The 13,918-nt window shown below is 47.8% G+C and overlaps 1 protein-coding gene across 1 annotated transcript; it reads right to left on the minus strand.

The window, feature by feature from the left end:
* Positions 1–6,372: 6,372 nt before the first annotated feature.
* Positions 6,373–8,133, minus strand: LOC125553560 (polygalacturonase-like). The gene is made up of 4 exons (XM_048717333.1): positions 7,635–8,133; positions 7,250–7,539; positions 6,900–7,134; positions 6,373–6,782 (listed from the first exon to the last, which is right to left on the minus strand). Exons 1-4 carry the CDS (start codon positions 8,073–8,075, stop codon positions 6,561–6,563), a joined length of 1,188 nt encoding a protein of 395 aa, XP_048573290.1. The 5' UTR covers positions 8,076–8,133; the 3' UTR covers positions 6,373–6,560.
* Between the last annotated feature and the right edge of the window lie 5,785 nt (positions 8,134–13,918).

A 13,918-nucleotide genomic window follows, 5' to 3' on the forward strand; every position in this document is an offset into this window, starting at 1 on the left:
TTTTATTTTTCATCCAAGTTACAGGTCCATCATTGACACACAATTGGGCGTGTAGTTTGTCTCATCCTAGTTGCAAGTAGACCCTAGACTCGCAACCAGGCTCATAGTTTCGTAGTTGTCCCAGGTGCAAGTCCACCCTCGACTCACAACTGGCTTGTAGTTTCGTAGTTGTCCCAGATACAAGTCCATCCTCGACTCCTTACTGGAGCATGTGTTTTTATTTTTTATCCAAGTTGCAGGTCCACCATTGACACACAACTGGGCGTGTAGTTTGTCTCATCCTAGTTGCAAGTAGGCCCTTGACTCACAACTGGGCTCGTAGTTTCGTAGTTGTCCCAGGTGCAAGTCCACCCTCGACTAGCAACTGGGCACATAGTGGTCAGACTTGCAAGCCCACCCTCAACCCGCAACTAGAGCATGTGTTTTTGTTTTTCATCCCAGCTGCAAGTCCACCCTTGACTCGCAACTAGACCCATAACTTGTTTATCCCAGTTGCAAGTCAACCCTTGATTCGCAACAAGCTCATAGTTTTGTAGTTGTCCCAAGTGCAAGCCCCCTCGACTCACAATTGGGCTTGTACTTGTCCAAGTTGCAAGCCCGCTCTCTACTCACAAACTAGAGCATGTGTTTTGTTTTTCATACTAGTTGCAAGTCTACCTTTTGATTGCAACTAGCTCATAACTTGTTTTATCCCAATTGCAAGTCGACCCTTAACTCGCAATTGGGCTTGTAGTTTCATAGTTATCCCAGTTGCAAGTCCACCCTTGACTCGCAACTGGGCTCGTAGTTGTCCCAGTTGCAGGTTCATCATTAACACGCAACTGGGCATGTAATTTGTCTCATCCTAGTTGCAAGTCGACCCTTGACTCGCTACTGGGATCATAGTTTCATAGTTATCCCAGGTGCAAGTCGATCCTCGACTCGCCACGGGGCTCGTAGTTTTCACACTTGCAAGTCCACCCTCTAATCGCAACTAGGTTCATAGTTATCCGAGTTGACAGTCAACCCTTGACTCGCAACTGGAGCCTATGTTTTTGTTTTTCATTATAATTGCAAGTCCACCCTTGACTCGCAATTGGGCTCATGGTTTGTTTCAACCCAATTGCAATTTGACCCATTAATCGCAACTGGGCTCGTAGATTCATAGTTGTGCCAGTTGCAAGTCCGCCCTTGACTCGCAACTAGCTCGTAGTTGTCCCAGTTGCAAGCCCACCATCGACTTGCAACTGAGCATGTGTTTTGTTTTTATCCCAGTTGCAAATCCACGCTCGACTCGCAACTGGGCTTGTAGTCTGTCATTTGTCCCAGATGCAAGTCCACCCTTGATTCACAAATAGTATCATAGTTTTGTGTAGTTGTCCCAGTTACAAGTCCACCCTTGACTTGCAACTAGGCCTATTCTTTGTTTCATCCCAGTTGCAAGTCCACCCTTGACTCGCGACTGGGCTTGTAGTTTTGTAATTGTCTCTGTTGCAGTTCCACTCCCGAATCGCAACTAGGCTGATAGTTTTCTTGTTGTCACTGTTGCAAGTCCACCCTCCGACTCACAACTCGGTTGTTTGTTTTGTCATGCACCCTCGACTCGTAGATGGCATCATAGTATTGTGTAGTTGTCCCCGTTGCAAGTACGTCCTCAACTTGCAACTAGACCATAGTTTGTTTTCATCCTAGTTGCAAGTCCAACCTCGACTCGCAACTTCAGCATGGTTTTGTTGTTGTCCCAGTTGCAAGTCCAGCTCCGACTCACAACTGGGCCGTTTGTTTTGTTCCCAAATACAAGTACACCCTCGGCTCACAACTCGCATAGTAGTTTTGTGTAGTTCCCAATTGCAAGTCCGCCCTTGACTCGCAGCTAGGCCATTGTTTGTTTCATCCCAGTTGCAAGTACACCCTTGACTCGCAACTGGGGTTGCAGTTTTGTAGTTGTCCCAGTTGCAAGTCCACTATCGACTCGCAACTCAGCCCATAGTTTTCTTGTTGTCCTTGTTCCTCCGACTCACAGCTAGGCCTTTTGTTTTGCTAATTGCAGTGCACCCTCAACTCGCAACTGGCATCGTAATTTTGTGTTGTTCCGGTTAAAGTCAATGCTCGACTCACAACTAGGCCGTTGTTTGTTTGCATACCAGTTGCAAGTCCACCTCGACTCGCAACTTGGGCATGATTTTGTCGTTGTCCTAGTTGCAAGTCCAATCTCTGACCCGCAACTGGGCCATTTGTTTTTATCTCGGTCGCAAGTCCACCCTCAATTCACAACAGACATCGTAGTTTTGTGTAGTTGTCTCAATTGCAAATCCACTCTTGACTTGCAACTAGGCATGTTGTTTATTTCATCCCAATTGCAAGTCCGCCCTTGACTCGCAACTTGACTCGTAATTTTCTAGTTATCTCAGTTGCAAGTCCACCCTCGCTTCGCAATTGGGCCTATACTTTTGTTGTTGTCCCTGTTGCAAGTCCACCCTCAGACTCGCAACTGGGTCATTTATTTTGCCAGTTGCAAGTGCACCCTCGACTTGCAGCTAGCATCGTAGTATTTGTGTAGTTATCCCGGTTGTAAGTCCATCCTCGACTCTCAACTATGACATAGTTTGTTTTCATCCCAGTTGCAAGTTCACCCTTGACTCGTAACTTGGGTCATGGTTTTGTTATTGTCCGAGTTACAAGTCCAATCTCTCACTCACAACTGGTTTGTTTGTATCCATCCCAGCTGCAAATTCACCCACGATTCACAATGGGCATCGTAGTTTCGTGTAGTTAATCCAGTTGTAAGTCCAACCTCGACTCGTAACTAGGCCCATTATTTTTTTCTCCTAGTTGCAAGTCCACTCTCGACTTGTAATAGGGACCATTGTTTGTTTCTTAAAATTCTTCTTGTTTTTTCTTCATTTCCTTACCTTTTTATAATTTCTAAATCTGTTTCAAAATATGAATATTTCGGAAATTTGTGAACATAGTTTGTGAATCGGCGAACATTTTTTTAATCTGCGAACAAATTTTGAATATCGTGAATATTTTTCTACTTCGTGAACATTTATTGAGTGTACAATCAATTGTTCAGTATGAGTTTTAAAATAATTTAGTGCATATTAGAAAAATGTTCACCATATATTAAAAAAGTTCATCGTATATTAAAAGAGGTTAAGTGTGTACTAAAAAATGTTAAGTGCATATTAAAGAAATGGTCATTGTGTATAATTAGCAAAATTCATCATATATAAAAAAGCTCACTGTATATTAAAAATGTTCAATTTATAGTACAAAAAGTTAGTGTATATTCAGAAGATGGTCATCGTATGTTAAAGGATTGTTCACCGTATATTAAAACAATTTTTTATTCATTAAAAAAATTCTAATTTGAAAGCATTTATGTAAATTCATGAATAATTTTTTTTGTGAAAAAACGAAAAAAAAGTGATAACGCAAAAAAACAACAACAAATCCTGTTAGCCTATTAGAAGCTAGCGATCAGAGACGTACTTGTAAAAGTTTGCTACCGGACGCATAAGCTACATCGAGCACTGCATCATGTACATCGAGCAATGCATAGGCTACAGCCATCGCACATGCATTGTGCACAACTAGCTAGCTATTAGATACACATATGGTGGGACGTGCGGGGCGAGATGTTTTTTTTTTTGGGAGGCTTTGACAAACTAAATCAAACAAACAAGACAAACAATAAAATAATAAGATAATGCTGACACTATACTTAGATGTGAGATATTATCTCACATCTAGATGTAACATAGACGGACCCTTTAAAGTATTTCCGTGCCGACGTTTTTCTTAGGTATTTGAAAAAGTATTTTTTTAACATCAGTACAGACACAAGCGCTCATATACACGCGCATAATCCACGTTGTGCGAATCGTTTTCCCCTGACCTAGCCGCCGCCAGGCGACAAGGCAGGCGACCAGCCTACCACCGATCTTCACCGGCGAGATCGCTGGTCCTCTCTCCCTCCGTCTGCTGCTTCGGTGGCGGGAGGGAGGGGGGCCCCCGTTCCTCCGCTCTGTAGTTAGGTTTTGGTTTTGTATGTCGTGATGCGTCGTTGGGGTGGTGGGTGCGGCGCCCAGACGAATAAATCTGCCTCAGCTCCACTCCCACACCGGCGATGTCCTTCATGGCGGCGTCTCGAAGTTGATGGCATCGTGTGTTTGCCGATCCTTCAGATCGGCGAAGTTAGGGTTCATGGATGGTGTCGGCGAGGCGGCGGTGGCGACTCCATCAGGTGTGTCTCTCCTTCTGCTCTGTCCCCGTTGCTGCGGCGTTATCTCCGACGTCATGGTGGAGCAGGGAGGTTTTATCATCCGGGAGTACGCGCAGACGGTGGCCTGCGCAATTGACAGCTGGAAGATGGTGCATCATGTGCTGGGTGTGTGGTTGGAGGCTGACAGTTCTGGTTTTCTCCTCCGACGTTGTAGTCGTGTGAGGATGTCAGGTCTGGAGTTCGATGGCGTGTCCGGGGACACGTTGCCCCGGTCTGATTCTTTCAACGACAATGGTTTTGCTTTTGGCAAACTACTTTGGAGGTCCATAAAGCTGCAGATCAGCGATGGAGCCGCGTCGAGCTCGGGTGAAGAGGTGATCTGTCTTCTCTCTCTTGGTGGTTGCTTCGGTGGTGCCGAAGGAGAGGGACAGGCACTGGTTTTTTGCGTAGGATTATCCTATCCTTTTAGTACTGTAATGTCGGTGTTTACGTGTCTTGTAACCGGATCTTTATTTTATGAATGAGAAACGTATTACCTTGCAAAAAAAATATACACGCGCATACACTCACCTCTATGAACGCACACACGCACACCCTATCCATATGAGCATCTCCGAAATACTGAACCGGCATATCATCTTGAAATTTACGAAGTCGAGCACCAGAATTTGAACCCTGGTGGGCTGGGGATACCACAGTCCCTCTAACCATCCAACCACAAGTTGGTTCGCAAAAAAAGTATTTTTTTCTAAAATAACAGTTTTTAAACCTTTATGCCTTAGGTATTTCTTCCGCAGCATCTTAAAAAGAGGTATTGGCCTCTTTTTATAAACCAAACTAGTTTTGGCAGACTGAACTACTCATTGCCAACATTGAATATTGAGGTTCTACATTACCACAGTTTTAAATATACATTGCACCTAAACTAATCATGGTGTTTTAGATACTAAGGTTTTGAAAAGATTTTGGCTAAATTAAGCATAATTAATTTTTTGACGACACTCGCCCGGGCTGCATTCCTTTATTTCAACGGATATGCTGATTCAATTAGTTAAACATATCAATCAAGTTATATGATAATGTGCATCTCTTATTTCATCATTGGAAGCCATTTTGGTCATTACAAAACAACAGATAGACATATTGTAGGCTGGAGTAGAGCACATGGGATTTGCCGAAAGTCAAACTTTGCTAAGTTTGACCAAATTTATATTAGAAATTATTAGCATCTATAATATCTAATAAATATAGTATGAAAATATATTCCAAGATGAATGTAATGATATTGGTGTTGTTATGTGAATGTCTATAATTTTTTATATAAACTTGGTCAAAGTTGGATGAGATTGACTTCGGACAAACCTAATATGCAGAGTAAAAAGGACCGGAGGGAGTACTAGCAAGTTGAGGTGGCTTTCGGCAAAACTGTCTTCCCAAGCTCGGGAATAGAGATTTGGAGTTTTTCTATTCTCGATTGAGTTTCTAGAGTAGGGAGAGAAGTGAGGCCTTTTGATCTACAAATATATCCAAATTTGAGTGTTAAAATTGAAGATTTGGAGCCTCTGCCTTGTACTTGATTCATCGCTACAGTGGAGGGTTGCTCGCTGTCTATCCTTTGATTTGGTGTTTCTTTTGTCATATTGGTTACTTTTTAAGTGCTTGTTTGCTATTCGGACATGTTGCTCCAGTATAGTTTGATTGGGTTGATATTGGAGGCATGACATGTGTGAATTTTTTGATACATTGACGTTTATGTTGGGGTATTGATGTTTTTGTGAGCTGCTCTCGCGTGTATGTTGTTGGTGGACATTACATAGCTTGGTGTTTGTGGATTTTATTATATGGTTCAGATTTCTGCATGCAGACAAGGTATTTGTGAAATGCACTAGAAGAACTAGCTTGCTATTCCGGTTGCTTCTTGCCGCCCCTCTACGCTTACAAATTATAACCGTATGATTTTACACAAAGATTCGATATCTCAAAACAAAAAAACAAACAGAAAATTCAAAAATAAAATCCACAAGAACAACCACGGGAAATTGTTGTCGTTAATTATGGTTTAACTATTTCTCAATCAATTGAGAATGAGCAAATCCGCTAAAATTACTAAGCACTACTTTGGGCTACATGTAAGGATCGCTTTGAGATACACCAAGCAATGATTAATGGATTTGGTAGCATTACCCGCCTCCAAAAAAACCTTGGATTTGGTAGCACTGCACACTCCCGCGACTGTGCAAGGTGTTAGTAGTAGTTCACGAACCAATCAAGCAAGAGAATTATTTACAGAAACCAATGAATCGAGGAGACGCGCACGCTTCTACGGCCGGCCGGCGCTCCGGCGGCTCGGTCGTCAGAAGCAGCTCGGCGGCGTGACCTCTCCGGACACGGACCCGGCGGCGTTCCGGCACCTGGCCTGCGCCGGCCGCCTGTGCCGGTACGTCAGCCTGATGTTCTTGAGCCTGATCCCGCTGCAGGGGTTGGTGTCGCTGCAGTCGAACTTCACGGCCACGGGCGTCCTCGACGTGCCCTCGATGTCCTCGTACGACACGTCGCTGATCTGCACCCCCGAGCTCTGCATGTACAGACAACAACAGAGTTCGTGATACAGTCGAAGCCGATGGCTTCACGCGTACGGAGCTTGAGATGAAGATCGATGCTGCGCAATGGTGGCATCTCTTAGGGTACGTACCTTGCCCGGGCAATCGACTTTGCGGCTGCGGGGGCAGTAGTTCTGGTCCACGAGGATGGGGTTCGCCACGCCGTGCATCGTGACCTGCGAGAAGGAGACGCCCGTGACGGAGCCTGGGTTGGGCATCCCCCACGTCTTGATCCGCAGGCCGTTCGTCGTGCCCGTCAGCACCGCCCTCTCCACCGTCACGTTCCTCACCCCCTCCTCGCCGGGCTGCCCTCCCATGCTCCCGATGCTGCCACCGTCCATCCAACGCAAACACAAAACCAATGCTATCAAACGCTGCCCAAACGAAATCACAAGCAAACATAATAATGGATGATGCATGAACTGGCAACTGAAGGTGGCACCTGATGCCGTGGCCCGGGCCGCACTTGATGTCCCTGATGAGCACGTCGGAGGTGCCTGGCCCCAGGGAGACGCAGTCGTCGCCGGTGCTGAACGTGGTGTTGAGGATGGTCACGTGGCGGGAGAGCTGGGCGTGGATGCCGTCGGTGTTGGGGCTATTGGCTGGCGCGACCATCCTGACGCCCTGGACCGTCACGCCGGTGGAGTCGAAGATGGCCATGTGGACGTTCTTGCTGTCGAGAAGTGTTAGCTGCTTCACGCTCACGCCCTTGGACTGGCTAATGTCCAGCGTCTGCAGGTGCATGTACGTAAGGCGTCCGTCACAGGGAAACCGAACCCAATTGCATTGCATAGAAATAACCGAGAAAAGGTCATGTCATCACTCACCGTGGGGCCCTGCCCGGTGCACCTGCCGGACTTCTTGCACGCCCAGTACTCCTGCCCCTGCCCGTCCAACGTTCCACCGCGGAGCGCCAGGCCGTCGGCGTGGTGGAACATGATCCACGCCCTGCTGTCCACGGTCGGCGGTGCGAAGACGGTGCCGTTGCGGTCGATGGCCACGACCACGCCGGCGCTCCGGCAGGGGCCCTTGAAGTAGACCCGGCTGAGCAGGAACCTGCCCGCCGGCACGCGCAGCACCGGCCGGGACCCGGAGCTCCCCGTGTCGTTGCACGCTGCGCCCCACGCGGCCTGGAACGCCCCCGCCGAGTCCGCCGCGCCGTCGGGCCTCGCGCCGTAGTCCACGACATTGTACTCGGCCTTCACCGTCGTCAACGTCATCAGTGCCGTCAACACGACCAGCAGTAGCGGCAGCCTACGGCCGCTCATCCTCTCGGCCTTTTGTTTCGGCGATTGGAGGATATCTCCCTGAGCTTATGATGATGATACTCGATCAGGTGGGTAATTGTGGTATTGCAACCCTGCGTTCATGGCATTAATATGCAGCTGCGGATTGAGATTGACGGAGGTACGTTGCTAATCGTGGATTTGGGTGTTTAATTACGTCACGGCAAAACACCATTAAAAAAGGTGTCCGTGTCCTGCAACACAACGGTAAACGAGAGGATAAACCAGCTGCAGTTATGCTAAAAAAAAAACAGCTGCAGTTTGCCGCTTTGACCCTTGGAAGATCAATCAATAGACTAATAATAGTAGTACTAATCGTTAAAAAAACAATTAATAAGAATTAAACAAGAAGCAAACCGTCATCCGCCTCCTTCTAGTATTGATCGTGTCTCGGCGTCCTCCCACTCGCTTGCTGCCCGTTGCACGGCGCGACTGCTCGCTGCTGGTCTATGTAGGTCTGGGGCAGCAACAACCTCTGCTCAAGTGCTCATCCGCAAGTTTATTCATCTCATCCCCAGTTCCTAAACTCCCCTAGGTAAACACAAGGACGGGGAGGGCGACCACACCAGCGCCACCAGCGCACCCCTTCTACTGCGCTGCCGACGGGCGAAGCCCGGTCGCCGCCGCCGGCGGCGGGGCCCCTCCTGTCTCTTCGTGTGGGGTGGCCAACGCAGGCCGACAGCCCCGGACCTGGTAGTCGCGCTTCCGTGCGGCTCCACCGTGCAGCGTCGCATCGGCGCTGGTGGTGGCGCGCGGGTGCGGTGGCGGCGTGACGGGCCACGCCCAAGTGGTGCACGGGCGGTGTGGTGAAGGCGGGCTGCCAGATCCAGACGCGGTGGGTGCGGGTTGCGGGCGGTCATCTTCGCGGTGGTGGTCTGTTGGCGGAGGTGGCGGCACAGTGGTGTGGGTCTCACCCTTCTCCTCTGGTTTCGGTTGGGGGCTGGAGGCGGGCTGGGGTTGGTGGCGGTGGATGTGTGCTAGTCGGATCTGGCGCTTTTCTTCGGCGGGCGGCGCGGGTTGGGGCAGCGACCCGGCGGGGCAGCTGCTCCAGCCATGGGCGGCGGCGGCGAGGTGGCTCGGCCCTCTGGGCGTGGCGGCTTCCATTAGCTGTGTCGGTATCACGGCAGTTCGGCGGGTCGGCTGCGGCGACGACAGCTTGTTTTCCGGCGTCGGCTCGTTTATAGGCGGCCCGTTTCGACCTTCGGTCCCTTTCCTCGTCATTGGGTCGCTACCGTCATCGAAGGTTCAGCCCTCCGTCTGGTACGGTCCATCACTCGTCGCGCTCGGTAGCAGGACTGACCTTGTCTCGTGCCCGACAGCATGACCGACCTCGTCTCGCATCCGGTAGCATGACTGACCTTGTCTCGCGCCCGGCAGCAGGACGAGTCGATGGAGGCGTTGGGCGCAGCCCAGGGGGTGCGAAAGGTGGGTCCTTTCCGCCCACATCTTTGGTTGGGATAGCGGTGGGTCTCGAGTGAGGTGGTGTCTAGGTCTTGGCTGTCGGGGCGGCTGCCCTGGTGGTGGTTCCGCGGTGCTCATGGGCAGAGCCCGTGGTTAGGTGCTGCTCAGTGGCCATGATCGTGTGGGCGGCATGGTCGCGGGGGTGTGGTGTTGAGTGTTGGCCGGGGTGAAAACCTGTTCTATCTTCGCGGACCGGCGGCGGCGAAACTCGTTCCCGTCTTGAAGGCGTCGTTGCGGCTTTCATTGCCCGTCGTGTTGCTCTAGAGGAAACTCTGATCCTCGGGTCGGGAGGTGGCGATGCTCCGGTGTCGTATCCTTTCTGAAGGTGCCGACTTGGAGTCCACGATTCGTCGTATGTGGCTTCATCTCTTCACGGTGGCGTGTTCACAGTTGAGGGTCCCGGTTGCTCTTGTAGCGCTAGGGTTTTTTTTGCTACGCTCAGCGTCTATGTACCCTATATTTGGTGTGTTCATGTGTAGTGTTGATGGGTGTTTGTATCGGGTTGTTGAGGATCATTGTTTTATACTTTCTCTGCTTCTTTTTAGTCCGCATATAAGGTTTGATCAAAGTCAAGCTTTGTAGAATTTGACAAATTTTATATTAAAAAAATATAAACATTAACAATATAAAATCAATATTATCAGATGCATCATGAAACGTATTTTCATACTATATAGTTTTAGTATTGTGGATGTTCATATTCTTTTATATAAATTTGGTCAAATTTTGTATAGTTTGACTTTGATCAAATTTTATATGCGGAGTAAAAAGAAACGAAGGGAGTATATAAAGTGAGGCAAAAGCCTTTTTCGATAGATAAACACAGACACTCAGGTACTGCTCGGTTTGGTTTGCCTGAACCTCTCCGGTGCATATTCCTTAATTGAGTCCTTGCTGGGCTTGGTGCCAAATCAGTTGAAAATACGCAATCCGTAGTACTACTACTGTATCAAGCATGTGCTACTGGTTTTAACAAAGAAATTATAGAATTTGTGTGGCACATTACTGGTAGGTTAATTTGTATCATTTGTATCATTATCGGATCACTAAACGGAGGTATGAGACATGCAAGACAATTGTCTGGTAACCTCCTCCTTGGTGCGATGAGGTTACTAGAGGCACACATAGATAGCTAACAACAAAACTAGAGCAAACATAACGAATAGAGCACACATAAAAGTATTAACCACACATTAAAACAATTTTAACATGGTAGGATAAGTTTTAAACCAAACTGCACCACAGAATATAGTCTTAAACCTTAACAAGCAACATACAATATGCAACGGGCAACAAGAGCTCTCTAGGCAGTCACGACGAAGGCATCGTCGTGCTTCTTGCACTTGGTGACCATCTCCACACCGTCGTCGTTGAAGACGATCACCTTCAGGGTGTCGGGAGTCAACAACTTGAAGGGCACCATGTACCTGATCCTGATCTGGTGAACAGCGGCGAAGGGGGCCCGACCCTGAACAAGGGTGACCCTGCTGTCGATCACCTGGACTGTGACCCTCCAAACGCAGCCAGTGTTTGTCTTGAGCCTAAACTCCTTAGAGACGATAAGGAAGTGCTTCGTGGAGTCCAGAGGCAAACGCAGGCTCTCCAACTTCGGAGTAAGGATCACCTTACAGAAGTGGGTTAGCCCTGCCTTGTCATGGTAGTGCCTGTAGTTCATACTCTTGGCGCTAGGGAGATCCTGCACCACCACGTCATCCTCCAACAGTGGCATGACCACCTAGCCCTTGTCCAATGGCGGCACGACCTCCTTGCCCTTGTCCAATGGCGGCACAACCTCCTTGTTGTTATGCATTATAAACAACATGAAGTTCAAAGATCAACATTCATTCCTATCGGCCTAACGCTCCTATATTTTGAAGGAAATATGCCCTAGAGGCATAATAAAGTTGTTATTTATGTTTCCTCATATCATGATAAATGTTTATTATTCATGCAAGAATTGTATTAACCAGAAACTTGATACATGTGTGAATACATAGACAAAACAAAGTGTCCCTAGTATGCCTCTACTAGACTAGCTCGTTAATCAAAGATGATTAAGTTTCCTAACCATAGACATGTGTTGTCATTTGATGAACGGGATCACATCATTAGGAGAATAATGTGATGGACAAGACCCATCCGTTAGCTTAGCATAATGATTGTTAAGTTTTATTGATATTACTTTCTTCATGACTTATACATATTCCTTTGACTATGAGATTATGCAACTCCCGAATACCGGAGGAATGCCTTGTGTGCTATCAAACGTCACAACGTAACTGGGTGATCATAAAGATTCTCTACAGGTATCTCCGAAGGTGTTTGTTGGGATGGCATAGATCAAGATTAGGATTTGTCACTCCGAATATCGGAGAGGTGTCTCTAGGCCCTCTCGGTAATGCATATCATGATAAGCCTTGCAAGCAATGTGACTAATGAGTTAGTTACGGGATGATGCATTACGTAACGAGTAAAGAGACTTGCTTGTAACGAGATTGAACTAGGTATGAAGATACCGACGATCGAATCTCAAGCAAGTAACATACCAATGACAAAGGGAATGACGTATGTTGTCATTGTGGTTTGACCGATAAAGATCTTCGTAGAATATGTAGGAACCAATATGAGCATCCAGGTTCCGCTGTTGGTTATTGACCGGAGATGTGTCTCGGTCATGTCTACATAGTTCTCGAACCCGTAGGGGCCGCACGCTTAACGTTCGATGACGATTTGTATTATGAGTTATGTGTTTTGGTGACTGAAGATTGTTCGGAGTCCCGAATGAGATCACGGACATGATGAGGAGTCTCGAAATGGTCAAGAGTTAAAGATTGATATATTGAACGATAGTATTCAGACACCGGAATGGTTCCGGAGTGTTTTGGGTATTTATCGGAGTACCCGGGGGGTTACCGGAACCCCCCGAGGGAAGTAATGGGCCCTATGGACCATAGGAGGGAGGCAAGGCAACCCACAAGGAGGTGCCCCCCCATGGGGAGTCCGAATTGGACTAGGGGAGGGGGCGCGGCCCCCCTTTCCTTCTCCCTCTCCCTCTCCTTCCCCCTTTCCCCCTCCGATAAAAGGAAGGGGGCCGAATAGGACTAGGAGTCCAAGTGGGATCCCCCCACTTGGCACGCCCTAGGCCGGCCTCCTCCCCTCTCCCTCCTTTATATACGGGGCGGGGGGCACCCCTAAGACATATCAATTGTGCTTAGCCGTGTGCGGTGCCCCCCTCCACCGTTTACCCCTCTGGTCATATTGTCGTAGTGCTTAGGCGAAGCCCTGCGCGGATCACTTCACCATCACTGTCATCACGTCATCGTGCTAACGAAACTCTCCCTCGACACTTTGCTGGATCAAGAGTTCGAGGGACGACATCGAGCTAAATGTGAGCAAAACTCGGAGGTGCCGTACGTTTGGTGCTTGATCGGTTGAATCGAGAAGACGTTCGACTACATCTACCGCGTTAAGCTAACGCTTCCGCTTTTGGTATACGAGAGTACGTGGACACACTCTCCCCCTCTCGTTTCTATGCACCTCCTAGATAGATCTTGCGTGATCGTAGGAAATGTTTTTAAATTGCATGCTACGTTCCCCAATAGTGGCATCCGAGCCAGGTCTATGCGTAGATGGTATGCACGAGTAGAACACAAAGAGTTGTGGGCGATCATAGTCAACTGCTTACCACCAACGTCTTATTTTGATTCGTCCGTATTGTTGGATGAAGCGGCCTGGACCAACCTTACATGACCACGTTCATGAGACCGGTTCCACCAACAGACATGCAACTTGTTTTGCATAAAGGTGGCTAACGGGTGTCTGTTTCTCCAACTTTAGTTGAATTGAATTTGACTACGGCCGGTCCTTGTAGTAGGTGAAAATAGCAAACTTGACGAAACATCGTTGTGGTTTTGATGCGTAGGTAAGAACGGTTCTTACTAGAAGCCCATAGCAGCCACGTAAAACTTGCAACAACAAAGTAGAGGATGTCTAACTTATTTTTACAGGGCATGTTGTGATGTGATATGGTCAAGACATGATGTGATATACGTTGTTGTATGGGATGATCATGTTTTGTAAAAGTTATCGGCAACTGGTAGGAGCCTTATGATTGTCACTTTATTGTATGAAATGCAATCATCATGTAATTGTTTTACTTTATCACTATGTGTTAGCGATAGTTCTAGAAGCAATAGTTGGCGTGACGACCACGACGCTACGATGGAGATCAAGGTGTCAAGCCGGTGACGATGGAGATCATGACAATGCTTTGGAGATGGAGATCAAAGGCACAGGATGATGATGGCCATATCATGTCACATATTTTGATTGCATGTGATGTTTATCTCTTATGCATCTTATTT

This window comes from Triticum urartu, chromosome 4 (assembly GCF_003073215.2).
Source record: "Triticum urartu cultivar G1812 chromosome 4, Tu2.1, whole genome shotgun sequence".
Lineage (NCBI taxonomy): Eukaryota > Viridiplantae > Streptophyta > Magnoliopsida > Poales > Poaceae > Triticum > Triticum urartu.